Source organism: Mytilus californianus, unplaced genomic scaffold, assembly GCF_021869535.1.
Source record: "Mytilus californianus isolate M0D057914Y unplaced genomic scaffold, xbMytCali1.0.p SCAF_3, whole genome shotgun sequence".
NCBI lineage: Eukaryota > Metazoa > Mollusca > Bivalvia > Mytilida > Mytilidae > Mytilus > Mytilus californianus.
Genome location: NW_026262679.1, coordinates 126,905,125 through 126,926,404, shown reverse-complemented (window position 1 = coordinate 126,926,404; position 21,280 = coordinate 126,905,125). Strand labels below are relative to the sequence as shown.

General features: G+C 31.2%; 1 protein-coding gene across 1 annotated transcript in view; it reads right to left on the bottom strand.

The window, feature by feature from the left end:
* Positions 1-20,964, bottom strand: part of LOC127736140 (neurogenic locus Notch protein-like) — a 101,045-nt gene extending 80,081 nt beyond the window's left edge. Inside the window, exons 1-5 of the mRNA XM_052246688.1 lie at positions 20,921-20,964; positions 14,772-14,841; positions 7,782-7,841; positions 5,330-5,400; positions 3,882-3,977 (exon numbers count right to left, since the gene is read on the bottom strand). Of these exons, the coding sequence (XP_052102648.1) occupies positions 3,882-3,977; positions 5,330-5,400; positions 7,782-7,841; positions 14,772-14,841; positions 20,921-20,963 (340 nt within the window). The 5' untranslated portion in view covers position 20,964. The remainder of the gene's footprint in view (positions 1-3,881; positions 3,978-5,329; positions 5,401-7,781; positions 7,842-14,771; positions 14,842-20,920) is intronic.
* Between the last annotated feature and the right edge of the window lie 316 nt (positions 20,965-21,280).

The following is a 21,280-nucleotide window of genomic DNA, read 5'->3' as shown; positions in this document are numbered from 1 at the left end:
AATCACGCATCGATACCCAGATTTTTTATGAAAAATCTTCGTTGAAAGAAAACTGTGTACGTTGTTACTATTTGACAGAAAGCACAATGACATGGATAAACAGAAGCATTCAGTGTTCTTAATGTTTGTCTTGTCATTAACCAATATTTCTATTCGACTTTTTTCCATTTGTACTACTTCCACATTCTACGCACCAATTTTGATAACCTCTTCACACCTTTATTTCTTTCTCCACAATACATTATAATATTTGTTAAGATTGATTTCATGTAATATTTAATGCTCTAAGCTTTATTTGCTGTAGCACGGGTAGTAACGTCGTCATATCAAGGAGCGTTAATTACAGTGATTTTGTTATAGTTTGGTTCAGTTGAACATGATTGTTTAAGTGTTTTTATTGAAACTATATAAACATTCTGTTTTTTTGCTAAAAGAATTTCTGAACATGAATTCAAGCTGGTAAATATCTTTGTTTATAGCTAATATGTTATTAAATTCGAATTTGTATCATATAGTTAATAATTTGACTCAGAATAAATCTTGCGTATGTCAAAATTTGAAAATTGCTTACTCGTTTACCAACCACAAAAAAAGATTTGTTTACTGTCTGTTCCATCACATATCTCGTTAAAATATACAATTGCCGTAAATTTTTTCCGAAAAAATAGCTTCTTTTGTATATAATTTGTTGAGATTACTGACAATTCAGTGTCATTGTTTGATTAAGTAGTGTCATGGTTTAGTTCTGTGATATTTATCATGTATGAAGGAAAAGTAACTATGAAAGTAAACAAACATTATACAACTATTGAAATACTGTAAAAAAAAAACTTATTTTCGCGGATACTTTTTTCGTGTGTTTAACCTATTCTACCCTATTTCGGCAATATATTGTCGTCATTTTCTAATGTTGTTGTTTTGTTCATATACGAATAGATCCAAGTTTCACATATTTACGTTGATTTTCTACTAGCGAAAAATAAATCGCTCGAGAAAATAAATTGTTGACAGTAAATCGTAGATATTAGCGTTATAGAATAAGCATCGATAAAGAAATCATGAGGATAATATATCAATACGTGGTATATTGTCTTTAAAAATTGTTTCATTTAGAATTGAAAAAGGACCTAAGAAACAACATAGTAAAATATAATAAGTAGATACAGTATGATTTCCAATGAGACACAGTTCCACCCGACACCAAATGACGTAAACTACAGGTCACCGTACAGCTTTCAACAGTGAGCAATCCCATACCACATAGCAAGCTATAAAAGGCCTTGACACAATTAAATGTAAAACAATTGAAATGAGAAAACCAAATGCCTGATTTATGTACAAAACAACGAACGAAAAACAAACATGACATTTTTTTCTTTTACTAAATACTAGATCGACTGATCTTTTTCTTATTATCGAAACGTTATTGCATAAAAGAAAAAAAGCCTTACGAATTAAGCAATACTATATAAAACATTTACACAATATGACAAAAACATAATCGTTTATATTCATTCGTAAATGTAATTGATAACAATTGACGCTATATCGACCTAATTCAACTTCTAAAAGTCAAAAATAAACTGACAAAACCATGTCAAAAAAAGAAAAGAAAAAGAACAACCGACAAACAACGGCACACAAAAAACATAACATAGAAAACTAAAGACTGAGTAACACGAACTCTGGGGGTGATCGCAGGTGCTCCGAAAGGGTAAGCAGATCCTGTTCCACATGTGGCACCTCTCGATTTGCTCATGGTAGTACAAACCCGGTGATAAGACATTCACGGAAAAGGGGATGGGATTGTAGTTACTACAATTGGAACATAGTCGTTGTCATCTGTGAAACGGATATTCCATAACGGTCAACCAACTCGTGATGGCGTTCGTAAAATTTATGAAAGGATGATTTCAACTTCACCACAAGCCCTGGAATATCGTATCAGCTGGGAGATATATACTCCGTATGCAGGCGCTGCTGAAATTTTGCTACATAGAAATGGAATATTCACAATTGGGAAGCTGAAATCATCTCTTAGAAATGTTGTAATGAATTACATGTATTTTTAGAAATTTTTGTTTTGTTGTATGCAGATGACACTGTAATTTTTGTTGATACTTATGATGGAATGCAAAATTTTCTCAAAGTTTTTGAAAATTATTGTACTATGTGGAAACTTAGTGTGAATATTGGTAAAACTAAAGTCACTGTGATAATTTTTAGCAAAAGAAAAGCAAGAATGGATTGTGACTTTAAACTTAATGGTACATCTCTTGGAATTGTAGATAACTATAAATTTTTATCATACACGTCTTTTGCTAAATTATAATGGGTCATTTGTTTGTGCAAAGAAAAACTTGTGGAACAGTCGCAAAAGCACTTTTTGTTGTATAAACAAAATTAGAAATTTCCATTTACCCATTGATTTACAACTAAAATTGTTTGATTATCTTGTAGAACCTATTTTATTGTATGGATCAAGTAGAACCTATTTTATTGTTATCAGAAATATAGGGATTTGAAAACATTGATATAATTGAATAAAATAATCTACACTTTTGCAAGAGAATTTTAAATGTGAGATCAAGTACTCCAAACTTTATGATATATGGAGAATAAGAAAGGTTCCCACTAGAAATGAAAGTAAAATTGAGAATGTTATCGTTTTGGAGTAGAATGGATAAAACTGAAAACAAACTAAGTAATTCTATGTATAAGCTTATTCTTAAAAAAAAATAGTGATGATATTTGTGAATTTAAAAGGGTGTCATTTGTGGAATCTATATTTAACAACTCAGGATCAGGTTATATGTTTTCCAACCAATACATTGATTATCTAACTATTTAACCTGTTATAAAACAGATTCTTCAAGATCAGTTTCTTCAAAAGTGGTTTAGTAATATTGATAACTCATCTCAGGCGAATATTATAAGTTATTTAAAGCTCAGTTTGATCAATTTTATGGAACATTTGGTTTTCATTGCTCTTCAACTTAATTCTTATTTTTAGACTTCCAAATGTTTTCATGCGGGTACCACCGACGAGTCACAAAAATACTGCAACTTTCTTTTAGATATTCACGAGATAAGGATTTGAGGAGGACTTGTTCATCTTAGTCTGATATTTGTCCTAAACCGTTTTGATTGTATGTGTTTGATTTATTCTAGACTAAGGGCTATTAAGAAATTGACATATTATTGAAGACTGTATGCTGCCCTCTCGATATGATTTGGTTAGTTGTTGCTGGGTTACTGTATCATTAGCGTATAACCCAATCATCTCCTTTTATTCAACATAGACATAATCTGGTTCAAAATAAAAACATCAGATGTATAATTTGATAGCACATAATGTAAAAAAAACATTGACTAGCTGCTATGTTTTGCAACTTTAAAGAGACGTCTTTAACCATTTGACTAGTGATGTCACTCACGATATATCTGTCAATCCGCGATAAACCATTTGACTAGTGATGTCTTTCAAGATATATCTGTCAATCCGCGACAGAGTCCACCATTGACATACGGTGAAACAGAAGCAACGCTTTCTGTTTTTGTAATTTATTTTACCAAATGCCAGTTCAAAAAAGCTGTGGCTATATAAATTCTATCTTAGGAAACACACGAAAAGAAAAGAAAAATGTCTAATGTACGGTTTGCCTATTACCATAAAAAAGCTTCTTTTTTTTTAGTCAATTAGTCAATTGTGTAACTTCGTTTTTTTTTACAAGCGCCTTTCAACAAACTAACAATATTAAGGTGAAACAAATATGTAATAATTTGGATCTAAACCATGACAAATTTGATCAAAAGTACTAACAATGACAATTAAATTAATAATACGTAAACAATAATACATCAAATAAGTCTTTACTTACAACCAGAACATACTCCTCCTTCAGTTTTGTTTGAACAGCGACATGTATCAGGACCATAGCAGGTTTCACCACCGTTACAGAGAGGATCACAGATTGCTGAAATTTAACACAATACGTCATTTAAGACATGTAAGACATTAAAACATAAAGAAAGTCTATATATTAATGCAAAGGCTATCTAAAGTTCCGAAACTGTCTATTTATTTTCAAAATGATTATATTTATGATATAACTGTTAGTGTAAATTGGGTGAAAAAAAAAAAATGAAAACAACACGTTAATAATTTCATGCGTCCGATGCGCTTTTCTTAAATTTACTTTCATCAGGAACGCTCAAAGTCGAATAGTTGAAAGCCGAGGATGTATAAGAACCGAAACATTGAAGGGCTATATAACCAAAAAGTACCTTAAAACAGCCAAATCCATCTAAAGTCAACTTTGACTGAGGAAGTTGAAATGTTAGTTTATATATAATTTAAAAATTTATAAACGGACAATTTTAGAAAGGTTTGTTATTAATCATGTCAGTACCGAAGTACTGACTACTGAGCTGATGATACCCTCGGGGTCTGATAGTCCACCAGCAGAGGTAACGACCCAGTGCTGTAAAAAATTAAAACAACACGTTATTAATTTCATGCGTCCGAAGTGCTTTTCTTGTCAATACCTTCAAGGGAGAGAACGCTAACGAGTCATTTATTTCACATAATTCATACTTCAAGTATCAAATCTTTCACAAATATTAAAATCTTTCTGTCGTTACGAATGCCAATAATCTGGTTAAAACCAGATAAATCACTTTGCTCCGTTAGATTTGTTTGTGACAGCGTGTAGTATTATGAAACTGTAATATGGAAATTACTGACAAAACCAAACTTTTGACTATTAAACAGAAATATGCGCACCAAAAACATTCAATTTCAAACATATTCATAGGGACGTATATTTAAATAGTGCTATCAACAGCTAAGTATTTGATAAATATAATACATATATAAAGTCAATCAAAACTCGCTAATACAATGCATGTTTTCACGAACAATAAATATATTCCGGCATTCCCCTTGTAAAAAGGAAAATCACAAAAATACTGAACTTCGAGGAAAATTCAAAAAGGAAAGTCCCCAATCAAGACATTAAGTTAAGACATTGTAAGTACAAGTATAATAATATTATTCTGCTTTGGTCAAAATTTTCGATATTTTGATTTGCTTAGAGTAACCGTATATTGCATCGTTCTATGCATAACAAATGAAAGAGGGACGAAAGATACCAGAGGGACAGTCAAACTCATAGATCGAAAACAAACTGACAACGCCATGGCCAAAAATAAAAAGACAAACAGACACATAATAGTACAGATGACACAACATAGAAAACTAAAGACTAAGCTGAAGATATTCATTGGATATGAAATAATGATATTTGTATTATTTTTAAAAACTTACGAATGTCACAGGTATATCCTTTCCATTTATCGCAGCAAATGATCTCTCTGTAACTTTTTGCATTTGAACACCTGCATACATTTAAATATTTTAATTATTAGTTTACATGCAATAACTTTATTATTATACCAAATAAAAAAAAACTGAGTATACAGACGTTCCAATACGGCAAAAAAGCACAACAAAAATTGCGGGCTCATTTCGTTGGAAAATCATACCATAAATTGAAGACCTGATATTGCGTTAAACTGCAATTATATTTTTAAAGTTGAGTGAGTTTCAGAACTTTCCATTTTGCCAATCTGATTAAAATTCAGACCTGTATTAACTCGCGTGCTCGTACATATAAGTATAGCGAAATCAGAGAACTATATTTTAATTAGATTGCCATTTTGCAGACATTTGTGTATATGATTTATATTCCAATCCACAGTAGATACCTTTGTTTTCTTTTTTATTCTTACCAAGGATCTTTGACCGTTTACTTCAAAAGCAGACTAAAGCTAACCATTTCATAGCCTATAATAAATGTATGTTATTTTAGTCATTCAAATAAAAATAAAAAGAAATACAATCAATTTGTACGGAAACAAATTCAGGCCTTGTCAAAATATGTTCATAATGTACATTACAAACATGGGTAAAGCGAAGGTGCGAACCCAAAACTTTTAATAAAAGTACAGCGTTCCAATGTCCCCTGCTTCGCTCATATTTTATCTGTCTAAGGACAGTAAGCAAACAAAACCCTTTTATAATTTTTAATAAATATCATATAATAAATGTAGGCACAAGAACGCTTCTATATAATTCATATTTCAAAGGGGCATAAATCCTATAAAAAAAGTTGGACTGCACTCTTCAAAGATCTTTCTGATATAAAACTTTGATATACATTTCATTAAAAAGTCAACAAGAAATGTATGTGTGATAGTGCCTACAATGCAATTTTCTATATAATCAAAATTTCCAAGGGGCATAGTTCTTTCAAAAATTATTGATAGACACTGATTTTCGAACTCATTCGAGATATTACTGATACAAACCAATAGTTTAAATTTCATAGCAATCCTATGTAGATGCAAGAGTGTTTTCAATGCAATTGTCTACATAATTTATATTTCCAAGGCACATAACTCATTTAAAAATAGTAGATCGGCACTGATTTTGGAGCTCATCCGAAACGTTGCTGATATAATCCTATGATAAAAATTTAATAAATATCTGGCAAGAATTGTACACTTGATAGCAATTACAATGCAATTTTCTATAGAATTTACATTTGTAAGGAACGTTACTCCTGTAAAAATAACTAATCAGCGTTGATTTTCAAACTTGTTCCAACCATTGTTGATATAAGCCTTTGAAATAAATTTAATAATGATTCTAACAGAAATGTAGCCTTGAGAGCGCTTACATTGCAATTATCCTTATATTTCCAAGGGTCATAACTCCTTTGAAAAAAGTAGTTTTGAACTGATTCCACCTAGTCCGAGACATTGTTGAAACAAACATTTTATGTAACTTTCATAAAAATATGGCCTGAAATGTTCACCCCTTCAAAAAATCAAATGGTCATTCATGCATGACCTGCACACAGAAAGCAACTGGGAGGGTCGGTTGTGTTCTCAATAAACTTGACTATAATAAGAGATGATTAAAATTACTTATAAATTGTAAACTGACATGTTGCAACTGTACATGTGCTCCTGTGTTATATATGTATTATATAGGGCTCTGATTAGGCAATATTCAAGAGACTGTTACCATTAATTCTAATTTTAAATGTTTACATGAGAATTTTAGATTTAGAGCTAAATGTCAATTCATCGCATATAAATTTTAATGTACAATAATAGACTAATTGCACGGGAATTTCTGAATATTATCTCTAGTAGAAAATCAGTTATATTCTAGAGCAATATGAAATGACATTCCTTTGAGGATAACACAACTTTTATTTTATAATTACACAATAACATTACAGTATAAAAAAAGCCGAGGTAAAATTAAACATAAAAAAGTATTTTTAGGAAAAATTAATGAAGCGAAATGCTTCACTTATAAGTTATGTGTTTTAAGATATGTAGATTAAGGAGATAACTGCATAACATTTTAAGATTAAACTTGGAAAAAAGTAGGTTTTACTGTCGCAAATTCAGTTTACCTTAAGACGCTTAGCGTGTAATACTGTATTAATTGAATATGTTAAGTTGGATATCCAATTCGTCTTCACATTTACCCCTCACCTTCATTCTATTGATTTTGAATAAATATGTTTATCACGTTAAATACCAGTCTTGTACGACAACCTAAAACATCTCCAGACCCTCGGAAATGTAAAATTTATGTTACGCGTTGGTATCAAAATTCAAATTCAGATATTGAATAGTAATGTCTTGAGTGTTTAATTTATTCATATCAACCCATTATGGTCAAATATCAGAATACATACCCGTAACCACCCGAAAGACAAGTGTCATACTGGTATTGTCTTTGTCTTTTGCAAAAATGTCTACAAAGTATAAATATAATATAAGGATGACAGTAACATAACAGTTTGTCATTTGTCAATTGTTAAACTTATCTGAATTACTTTGGTATTATTTCTAATTACTAAACTATAAGAATAGCAGTACTGAAGCATTACAAATAAAAACAAAACAATGACATCACTTATCTAAATCATGGCAGAGCATGTTTATTCTTAGAACTTTTAAAAATTATGTTCAGTAGTAGCGATTTCTTTTCAGAATATTCAAAACCAATTATAATAAATGTAATGTAATAGACTGCGAAAGAACATAGATTTAATGTGCAAAACAAAGAGTAGGCAACTTTAAATACTATAACGTATTATGCAAGCGTTATACTGTGTCATAGTTTCCTACTTAATACAAATTGTCATTTACAAACAAAATAGTTTTAGCAAATATTTTTGACCAAACTACGGTTATCTTCAGAACATTAAAAAAAATCTTAATTTTCTATTTGCCTTCAATATCAATAATCACAATAATTTACTAAGTGATGAGCCAATGCACAAGTCCATGTCAAAATTACTGCACTAAAATTTACTTTGTATGACAGCATTGCTACCTGAGGTTTTTAGTTTTCTTGTTATATATCATTTGTTCTGTTAAATTATTTGAATTTGAAAAAGTATTACATGGTGAAAGTGACTAGAAATTCAACGAAATCAACATCTAGAAGCAACTACGTACCATCTACCTCAATAATTGACGGGGAATAGATGGAAAGAGTACATGTAAGTAATGATATATGACGCTGTAAAGAAAATCAGTAAAATTCAATATAAACAAACTCTCTAAAAATTTCGTTTATCAAATTACCAAACTTTTTGATTAATATATCTAAACTATATTTAAAATTGCAATTCACTGCTTTACAAATGTATGTATTACTGTAATTCAATACACGGGTATATGTCTAACTCATTTCACATGTGCATTCGCAAGTATTTGTTTGCGTCTTTTAATAACCATTTACTTTTGATTTGAATTGAACCCTTAACTTATGTTAAAAAATGTAGGCATATCAATTAAAAATATTAATTTCTGAAATACGAATAAAAATGGGCACACCGGGTTATCAAGATGGTCTTCTACACACATTTTATAAAAAGATGTTAACTTGATATAAAGCAGAAATCTAGAATCTTAATAAAATAGGATAATACATATAAGTCAGAATGTATATATGCAAAGGGAGTTAACTGTTATTGTTCTAAATTGACTATCATGCATTTCTTTTTTGTATGCTCATTCAATTATCTCCATGAAAAGCTTCATATATGAGTTGCAGTTAATATTTAATAATTCATTTTAAGATATTTTACCTGCTCTTAATTGTTATATATTTTACAAATTGTTTATTTTATTTCCAGTTTTTATAATGACTCAAATACAATACGAACTACGGCCAAAAGGAAAGTAATTTTTCCGCCTTTTAAACAAAAATACGCATCGATTGGGTCCGGCTTTTTATTCGAGAAAATCTTATATTATTTGTTTTGATTTATATATTTTGATAAACAGTTGAATGGCTCATTGATACTTTCACTTATTATCCTCCATTTCTTTAGTTTGGATTTCTACTTTCAAAACAAATTTAATCGGGAGACGGCGTGCATCATATTAAAATTATAACAATTTATCGCAAAAAAAAAAAAAAAAAAACAGCCAAGAATAAAAAAAAAGTATGTCTTTTATGCATAAAATCATATATAGATCAATCGTAATTTTTTTTAATGCTTACTTATTGATAGAAACATAACATTTAAAAAGCATATATTTAAATGTAGATAATGAGAGGAAGAAAGGGAGGCAGACCACGAAGCAATCAATGTCAAATAATGTATGCATCAAATCTCTCGTAGTAACAATTAGAAATGTAAGGTTATTCTATTATTATATTATTTCGTGTTGAAAGTACAGCGTAAGGCCTACATCTATTGTGTCGTTAACCGTCAGAAACACGACAGACCCTGCTGCATTGACTGGTATCTTTGAACGTTGTTCAATAACGTCAGGAACGATAACTCATTACGTAACATCGTTTGGTATCGTGTTATCTTAAGCAATACTAGAACACACCGCGGGTCCGTGATTGAATTAAAGTACCTATGTTTTATATTTAGCCTGGATATTTAGCATTCGTATTGTCATCTGATAAAGTCAAGCTGATTGCAGGGTGCACAGTTTTCTCTGCTTTCAAAATATTTCTGTTTGAACCCGTTCTGGTTTTCTTAAACTAAATTCGATTTTTTAACTAATTATCCAAAATTAATAGTGGTATTGAGGTGGAAGAAAACAGACTTGTTAAATAGTACATGTACTATAGTGTAACATGGATATAAAACAACTACTGGAAGATTAACTGGTTCTCCTGATAGAGGAGGGATTTACAGAAGGTACCAGGTAACCGGAGACTACATGCGACATATACTATTGGTATCGATATCGGATTCGACCCGGAACTTGTTAATTATTGGTACATATGGTAATAATGTGGAAAGGCAAAGGACCTGGAATAGTGTAATTTTTAAACAACACCAATGTCCTATATTAGTTATATATAAAGTTGAATTCTTTGATTCGTCGTTTGAACGTCATGCCGGCTAACAAATTGGACCTCGCTATTTTAGCAGTATAGATTTGCAAAATATAATTTTTGTACGTATCTAAGTAAACTAATGACACGCTACAACTAGTCTTATTAGTGTTTCCTATATAATTTTCGTCAATATTTTGCACGAAAAATATCCCTATATGTAGATTATGATAAAAAACAAAGTCCTTATATGTAGCTTGTTGACCATCTTTATTCTCCCCTTGCACACATTGCCTTCTAATTTGACGCTTCGTCAATGACCTGGCACGAGACATACGCAAGAAAGAATATGGTTAGGAATTTGGGCAGGTAAGTTATCTCCCGTTATTTACTTAGCGGTAGTTGACTTCTCTAAATAATGAGATTAACGTTGCAACTGATGTTCATGAATTTTGAAAGCGTAAAAATATTCCTTTGTTTATTAAACAGCACATATTAATCATTCGAAACTCATACGCCCCCATCCATAACTTATTGTACGAAGATTTTGTTTTCAATTATTTGTAAACTGGCTGTTTCTGTTTTATCTGTAGGCATTTCAACCAGGCAGCGGTTAATACAGTTGTAAAAAATTATGAGACAGACTTTTGTTTCTTTTTTAGCTGCAAAAATGGCGATCTGATCTCATAATGATGATATAGTGTTTTTGATTTCATGAAGTGTTGTGATTGAAGGTTTTAATACGCTTACTATGATCGGTCCAGGAACGAAGTAGGTAATGAATAAGATATATGATGGTGGTGAGAGTGAAAACAGCAGTAACTGTTTTTGTATAAAAAAAACAAAATTTTGCCATTTTATAAAGGACTTTCCGTTTTGAAATTCCCTTGGAGTTCGGTATTTTTGTTAGTTTACTTTTTATAACACATCAGGTATAATTCTAAAATATGTGCAATAACATGAATAATTGGGAAAATTGCATATGACATTATAAAATGTATTGTTCATCACAAATGATCAAACTTTTCCCCTTTGTGCTCATTTTTTTTCATTGTTAAATCATCTTCCTCACTTTCTACGTTAATCTGCATGGTGTTTTTGCCTTCCAGCGAATCAAAATATTTTTTCGAATTCACGATTTGTTTCTATGATTTATTTGCATGCCCTATTATTGAGTTTTGTAAATCAGAATACCATAACTGATTGAACTAGTCCATTCAGATGATAGTTGATTACAACCACTTATAAAAATGTCAAGCATTTGTATTATATGCAACATTTCTAGTAAATCAAAACAGTATCCAAAGGGATTAGTAGAGATAAGTATTTATTTCAAGCCTTCTTCAGTAATGAGAAAGGTAAACATGCTAGATATAATTACCGGAGGTATGATGAGATGATTGAAGAGGTTTATTTTCTCCTTGATATCATTTATGTACGTTTCGGCCATAAAGTGTATCGACAGGTTGTAGGTATTCCTATGGGCACCAATTGCACCACTTTAATAGCAGACTTGTTCTTGTAATGTTATGAATCACAGTTTATGACTAAACTGAGAAAAGACCCGTGTAAATTGCATTTGTTTGATAAATTCAACAACACTTTACCCTTAAATTTCTAATTGTTTAAAGATGCAATGTCAGGTACAATTACGTCATTAATATTGAAACGCTGCCTCCCTGGTGCTAGAGTCGGCCACCAGAGAACACAGGGTCACAAAGAAAAAGAGAGTAAAAGGTTCTATAAAGTGTAAGGTTCGACGTCCACTGTTTACCGTCGGACCAAAACACGTTACAGAAAGGGAAATCGTATATTTGCAGTTATATATATATTCTCAGTTGTTAAATAAAATATCTGAATAAAATAAAGTTTCATATTTTATTAATATCAAAAATAATCCACGACGGAGAGAATGGGTCTGACAGGCTCTGTCACTGGTCTGTTCGGGTTCCCGGTAATGGTTGGTCTTACAGTATACAAACAAACTTTTGATAATAACCAGCTAATAATATATAATTCAACAGTTAAGTAACCCGGTGGTCCCTTATTTGGACTCTTTCAATAATCCCAATTTAAGGATATTATCACCATTTCACAGTATTCAACATCGACTTATCATCATAAAACATCTAAAACAAATATTAAATATAGAAAGCAACAATTTTACCCCCGTCACTAACAACCTTACTTAGGACTGTCATTAACCACCTTAGCACCGTCCTCCACAACTTTATTTATTACTCTCACCGGCAATATTATTTAGTCTCGTCATTCATAAAACAATTCCTATCGCTAACAAACTTAATCACTGTCAATGGCAATATTAATTAACACCACCACCCACAACCTTAGCACCGTAACCCACAACCTTAGCACCGTCACCGGCAACCTGATTTAGCACCGTCACCCACAACCTTAGCACCGTCACCGACAACCTTAATTTGCACCGTCTATATAACTACATTATAATTAGCACCGTCACCGGCAACCGTATTTAGCACCGTCACCGTAGCACCGTCACCGGCAACCGTATTTAGCACCGTCACCGGCAACCCGATTTAGCACCGGCACCGACAACCTTCAATAAAAACAAAGTTAACTTTCAACGCTTGGTTGTGATTATCAGACACATTTTAGCTTCTATTCAAATTTGATACTTTCCAACTTTGCCAACCCAACAATCCGTCGGTTCTGTTGTTGCTTTTGCTTTTATACTTCCGATTGACCAATGGCAGAGCTTGTTACATATTGTTTACCAATCGGCAACCATGGATCACACAAGGGAAATTCCCGTAATGTTGATATTATTTGTAAACATGGATTGATCATCATCAATAAAGATGGGTTTTGACTTTAAATACATTAGTAGATCATTAGAAGAGTTTTATTCGAGTTTATATTCTAATAAGGTAACTACCGCGAAAATATGGAATCAGTACGTGAAATAAAACTTCTTAACAAACTAACATACACAAATCTGTCGTATCATTGAAACAACAGCCAAAATAACAAATTATAAGTCTGACATTACTTGCAACATTAGACATCTCACTAACATCTATCATTTATCCTCAATAATTTCCAGAAACTATACAGACATAGATTTACTATAAAAAGGGGGGAAGGCCGGCATTACAATATGCCAACGTTTCAAAAGTTGTATTATTTCATTTTTAAAAATAAGAAATTGTACGTCCTAGATTTCAAATTTCCAATTATTAAGTTTCCATTTCTCAGCAGTATCAATGCGTCTGCTCCATTGTTTGGCGTGTTCCAATTACAATAACAGTATTGATTTTCATTTTATACACATTTCATTTGAAGGGGTATTCCAGTGGCGGATTCAGGGGGGTCGACGTTGAAACTCTATCATTTTTTTTTACCATAAAATCGTCGATAAAATCTTCGCCTCGCTACGCTCGACAGTTTTTCTTCACATTTATGGAATTACGCTCCCATTTCAAAAATCATGGATCCTCCCCTGTATTCTCCTTACATAACAACTGCCCATCAAAGTTATGGGGAGGAACAACGAATTTCGAATTAATAATGATATAAAACAGATGATATGTATTCGAATTGTTTATGATATAGCGGTATGTTAGGTGGTTAAAATCAAATTGTATAATGTATGCCGAATGTCATAAGTTTGTTATAGCGGTATGTTAGATGGTTAACATCAAATTGTATAATGTATGACTAATGTCATTAATTTGGTATAGCGGTATGTTAGGTGGTTAACATCAAATTGTATAATGTATGACTAATGTCATTAATTTGGTATAGCGGTATGTTAGGTGGTTAATATCAAATTGTATAATGTATGCCGAATGTCATTAGTTTGGTACAGCGGTATGTTAGGTGGTTAACATCAAATTGTATAATGTATGACTAATGTCATTAATTTGGTATAGCGGTATGTTAGGTGGTTAACATCAAATTGTATAATGTATGACTAATGTCATTAATTTGGTATAGCGGTATGTTAGGTGGTTAATATCAAATTGTATAATGTATGCCGAATGTCATTAGTTTGGTACAGCGGTATGTTAGGTGGTTAACATCAAATTGTATAATGTATGACTAATGTCATTAGTTTGGAAATATTTTCATTTTATCACTGTTTTGTTTTTCTATTAATGCGATTAAAGATTGCTTATTACCCGTCTTTCAATTTTAAACGGTCATACATTATAGATTCGAAACTAGTTTATCAACATGATGAACACGTATTTAAAAGAGCTTGTTCGAAAATTACACCCTTTTATTAGGCAATACATTACTTCAAAGAACATGTAGGAAATTGTCATTGATCATGACTTATTAGTTTATGAATGTTAAATGAAAGTGATGAAAATCATATTTGGCTTACCCACTAGATACGTAATATAAAGATGAAAACAATACCATTCCTGTAAACCATCCGCTTATCCGTGTCATATCTTATCACAAAATAAAGAAAACTACTATAGTAAAACTAGTTAATGCATACCTGAAAAAAGAAGACACCATCAAAAGATGATAAAGCATTGATCACAATGAATATCAAAAGTAACATGCAGGGACCGGTAATAAATGTACATGAAATGTACAATGTAAAGTAGCAGCTAATAATAATAAAAAAAAAAAATTTCATAAAAAGCATGTCAAGTATTAAATCCCAGACTTTCATTTTTTATTTTATTTGGGAGTTCTTGATGAAGGTAAATCCAGAAAAACTTTTCGTAGGCACTATTTTTATAGAGTGATATTTTTATGTACTACCAAATTGACTAAGATAATTCTACTAGAATTGGATCTATTATTAATGCTTTGGATCTACTATTTAGTAGTACTAACAGAAGAAGAGACGAACCTAAATACTATAAATAATACTGTAAAACATTTTGGTGATATAATTGTCAATGCTGCTTACCATGCGTCTGGGAGTTTTCGTCCATTTAGTAAAAATTCAGACGAAAGAACACACGGCACACTCTTGAGAATGGACGAATGGAAATCAGCTGTCATAATCCTTGGTACAGGCATTTCCTTATGTAGAAAATGGTGGATTAAACCTGGTTTTATAATTAGCTAAACCTCTCACTTGCATGACGTCGCATAAAATTCCATTATATTGACAACAATGTGTTAACAAAACAAACAGACATAATAGGTAAAAATGTCAAAAACAGGGGTACAGCAGTCAACATTGTGTATAATTGTAATCACTATAAAAACAAAACAAATATGTCAACAAAGAAAAACAAAATGGCATATCGACAAAACACATAAGAAAAATTTAAAGACAGAAATACAAAAAATGACCATAGCACAATAACACAATGGCGGTATGTATTAGTGCGCAGCTCTCCAGACCAATATCCTGATGCTGATGTAAATCATTTTCAGCTGAAATCTTAATTTAAAAAGACAAAAAAAAGATTCTCTAAAGTATTTGACAAATTTAAATAACGAGTCAAAGAAAAATTTGTCTCAACACTACACAATCAACTGGTAGACTGGTGAACAGTCTTATAGGTTAAGTATAAAAGGCATGGGTAGTGAGAGGTTACGGTTCCAAAACACTGAATGCCTTTCTACTACTACTACTACTAATTTGGGTTAATGACGACTGCCATGTAGGGTATTGCGCCAGATTATAATATAATATAAAAATTGTTATATTTAATTTTCATGTTTTCAAATACCTGTTATGGTGTAAACAAAATGCCTTTAGTTGTCTGCGAGGTTTTTTTTTATATTCCCTAAAGTCGTACTATTTATTGATTGATAAATAAAAATATCGGAGTATTAATTTTAGTATAATTATTTGGATTTAATCTCCTAAAATTTAGAATATAGCAAAGTACTCTCGACCAATGAAATTGTAGAATTGGATGCCTCTTAATTGTGAAGAATGAATGTAAATCATGTTCTTAGTAAGGGATTATCCTATTATTTGGGTCTATTTACAGTTCAAAACAAAGAGTTTCTATAAATGAGTTACAACTGCCCCGAAGCACATTTATCAGATTGAAAGGATTTAGCACACAGTGATTGAATCTGACTAAAAGTTGAATTGTGAAACAAACAAAAATCTCAAAATAAGTTGAAGTTTACTGGTGCAGTAAAATTGGTACCGTGAGTTTTATTATGAAAATATTAATAACTTCAAATTACTATAAAATTAAACAATACCAAAGCAATGCAAAAAAAAAAAAAAGAAAAAAAATCTTTCAGATAAAAAATAACCTAAATCTTTAGCTTTCCAAAACTTTGATTACTTGATCAGCAATTGGGGAGAATAGTTATTTTCAATACAATTATTCCGATAAAAAAACAGGATTTAAATTTTAAACATATTAAAAACTTTTAAGGGCATTATTTTTTTAGCATTTCCCTGACATAATGAAACAGTATTTGATGTAAAAAGCCGGACCAAATTATTGGCTCACTGTGAAATAAAATTTAGTTGTAACTCTAATGTATTAATTGATTTAAACTGTAAATAAAACAGGATAATTCCTCACTAAAATATTACATGATTTACATTCATACTCACAATCAGGAAACATACAATTCCTACCTTTTCTTTCTACTGTTGTGTCACCTAATATCTATAACGCATTTTTTTTAAAAATATTTCCCAAATAATAAGAAAGACCTCACATCACTAAAACTTATCCATAAATGACATGCCGAAAAAGGAAGTCATGCATCAATTATAAACATTGCACTGACAATGAAACTAATTCTTGAATAGATCATTTGAGCCTTGAGCACTTTACAATATTCTAAGTTTGTAAGAGAATGATAATCCCTTACTTCATGATAAGTACTCGCTAACGCTCGTGACTTATTCATGAAGAAAGGGATTAGCATTCTCTTACATATACTAAGGGAGCGAAAAGAAACAATTATGTTAAAAAGTTCAAGCTGATTAATTATTGATTTTAGTATATAAGTAAAACTTATTTTCATAAAGAATAAAATGCATACTTTTCTTCTTTTATTTGTTTTTTAGACTTATTTTTTCCCTGACATGTTCTCATAAGTGCGCTTATTGCATTAGTACAAGTACACCGCGTCTCATACGTCCTTATTGAATTGTCATTCTCTGCATGCTTTGGATTTGACTAAATTATACCTTTATTATATATAAATATATATGACTGCCTTTCCAAACTTTCAAACCCTATTTTTATCAAAACTAAAAATAAATCAATGTGACTCGGCATGTAAATAGTGCTCTCATTAGCAAAAATAAAAACTTATAAACAAAGCCTAATCCCTTTATGTTTGGTTAAAACATACTCACCACTTCTCGTCCAATGAAAAGTCAGTTTTTTCCCTTCTAATTTTCATAGTACATGGCTTTCCATGCAAAAATAAAATGCTTTACATGAATAACTTTTCATTGTAGATTAATTATGAAAGGGAACTCTTAATAACTACGCTAACGAAGTGTACAATCCCCTGAGGCATTTTCCTTGGAAAAATAGCCTACTGATTAAAGATGTAAGAGAATAGAATTATAAAAAGAAATTTTGAATTTTGCAAATGTTTATCATGGTACATATATATAACAAACAAAAAATGAAATGGGGGCAAAGATGTAGGTAAAATTATCTTTAAATTTTATTCAATTTTGATACCAGACATTCGAGTCAATTATTTTTTTTCTTTCAAGAACATAATGTCAGACTGCTGATATATAAAGCAAAGGATTTTTTTTTCGAAAAAAAACACAATACGTGTACATTCATCAATAAAAAGTAAGCATCTGATGTTGAATGGTTGTAATTCAAATACTTATAGAGTGAGTTTTATAATTATAAACAAAAAATATACAAATTTCAAAAAGCTGATTTATATAACATTGTTGGCTTTTTAAAATCAAGAAATGTAAGGTATATAAGTATTAAATTTTATCTGAAGCAGAAGAAAAACTCAATGTTTGAACAATTTATCCTTTTTGTCCTCACTAAACTATGTTAGTGCTATTTCATTCCATCCATTGAAATGATCATTACCTATGTTATACATTCCTTTTGTTAACGTAGTTAACACTTCATTATAAAAAGTGAATTCTTATCAATGTTTGAATATTACAATGGGAAATGATAATTTTGTAAGGTCAATCGAAAGTGTGAATATGTTCTAAATTGGTCAGACAATACTTGGTCATGTTTTATGAACATTTAAAACCCTCGGCTACGCCTTGGGCTTTAACTCTTCATAAAACATGACCAAGTATTGTCTAACCTTTACTTAAAACTTTAAAATATCCTAGTGACATGCTAATTACAATTATTATACTTTATGCAAATTTCTTATATCATCCATTCATTTCATTGGACACGCGGCATTTGTTAATTTTCATAATCCCCGCCCACCCATAGCAACATGTGATAATATTAGCAACGGGTGTTAATGCCTAAAATTAATACCCGCTGTGCACGAAACAATCAACACCCGCGCCGGCCGAGGTTTACCGATTCTTATTCCTACATCCTTTCCGTCGTTTTGTTGTTGCTATTAATAAACTATCTTAAATTATTACTTTCTTTTTTTTACATAGTGCACACTTGCATCATAAGGCATTCAGTATAATAAAAAAAAACATACAGCTATTGGATGAAGGTGTTAGGGTAGATTAACACACTCGGAGATATTTTTCCCCTCGTGTGTTAATCTACCCTAACACCTACATCCAAGGGCAGTATGTTTATATTAATATTTCAAAACAAATTACTTTGAGCAAACTGTGTGACATGTGGAGTACTTGCCATAGCATAGGTAAAATATTCTTTTAAAAAATAAAATATATCTTTATACAAAATAACACAAACAAAAATATACGCCAAATTACACACCATGGTAATTATACTGATATGGATCTTACGGCCTAAGATTGTGAACGCAACTCGATAGGGAGTTGAAACACATACGTATCGTTTCGGTCTACCTATTCATCACTGAGCCCTAAATATATATATATATGGTGTCAATTTCAGTCAAAGTTACTCATAACTCTGTTAAAGCAGGTTTGTATCGATATGATGAGTTAACTATTTTCAACTAATTTTTATAGTTTGTTCTTATGTTGTGGTGTTACACCACTGTCCCAGGTTAGGGGAGAGTTAAGCGCTCACAAACATGCTTAACCCGGCCACATTCTTTATGTGTCTGTCCCAAGTCGGGAGTCTGTAGTTCAGTGGTTGTCGTTGGTTCATGTCTGTCATATTTGTTTTTCGTAAATTGTTTTGTTATAAATTAGGCCGTTAGTTTTCTCAATTGAATTGTTTCATATTTTTCATGTCGGGGACTTTTATAGCCGACTATACTGTATGGTGTTTTCTCATTGTTGAAGGCCGAACGGTTGCCTATAATTGCTTACATCCACTTTATTTGAACTTTGGTGATAGTTGTCTCATTGGCACACATACCACATCTCCTTATTTTTATATTGTGTAAGGTACACACCCATACTAAGTATGTTTGTATAAACGGATCATGCGCAAACGTAACGTATAAATTGAGATATGTAGACACCATACGATGGAGGAGAAGGTATGTTGAGAAATGGGAAGTTGACAATTGGGTAGTTGAATTTATCACGTTTGTCGTAGTTTGAAGTCGTCCATCTGTGTCAATATGGAGGAAAATAACAAGGTTTAAAGCAGACCTTCGTCTCAAGTTCACAGGGATATATGAGGTGCAAGCAATTACTGATATGTGGGTTATTGATGGACAAGACATCATAAATATATCTAAAAGTGAAATTAAAGAACTTTTCAAGATGTTGTTTTGTATTTAGATAATTTCAATATCAAAATTGAATCTGTTTCCTTGGCTGCATTTCAATCGTTTATTTTCTACTACATATCAGTTTATTTATCGTTTTTTGTTTCATGAACTTATCTGTTGTAGCTTCGAAAACATACAGATTATTGACGGTTGACATACAAAGAAAGGAGGAAAATACATTTATGGAATGACTGTAATAATTTTTCTTTCTATGAAGAAATAACATCAAAAATGTGGTGCAAACTGAATAACCCGCGTGCACCACATTATTCAGGTTATTTCGAATAGACAGGAAAATATTACAGTCATTCGTTATAATTTAATTATAAATTCCATTTTTAAGGAGTAAATCAGGAAAAAACTTTGATGACGTCACGGTCACATGACAAAATAATGTCTATGAACTGATTGACAAAAAACATTAAGCCAATCAGAAGACGTGTTACATCCAAAATTCAATTATTGAAAATGAAAAGTTAGGAAATAATCGTATTAAAATAAACTTACATCACAGGCAACCGTTACTATCTGCTGCCTCTATTTTACATCGTTTGTTATATTTAGCAGAAAATTATAGCATCAAATGATCTACATATTTTTGTGTGTTGTTTTTCTAAATTTTTAATCATATTCGAAAATCAACATATTTAAAGCATCAGGATAGAAAATTATTCAATGTATTCCGTGGTGATCAAACCACATTATAAAATTACAACAAAACAAACTCACACGCATCTGGATTTCTAATGTAGAACGATTCCTCCATTGGCATGTTACTGTAATGCATCGCATATTTGTGTAAAACATGTGTGTTGCGTAATTATAGTACTGTAACTGTGCCAATCTATTCTTTTTTATTTGCAAATAATGTTCGTAATATTAAACGGATATGATAAACACAATGCTGACCATAGTGAAATTGTAAAGAAGTTGAGACCGCAGTAATATGAAAATATTTCAAAATAAGTATCATTGTCATTTTTCCTAGTTTCTTCTGTTACCTATTCTAACATCGGACTCGGACTTCTTTTGAACTGAGTTTTACTGTGAGTTTTGCTGTATGTTTGTTTATTCTACATTGGCTAGAGG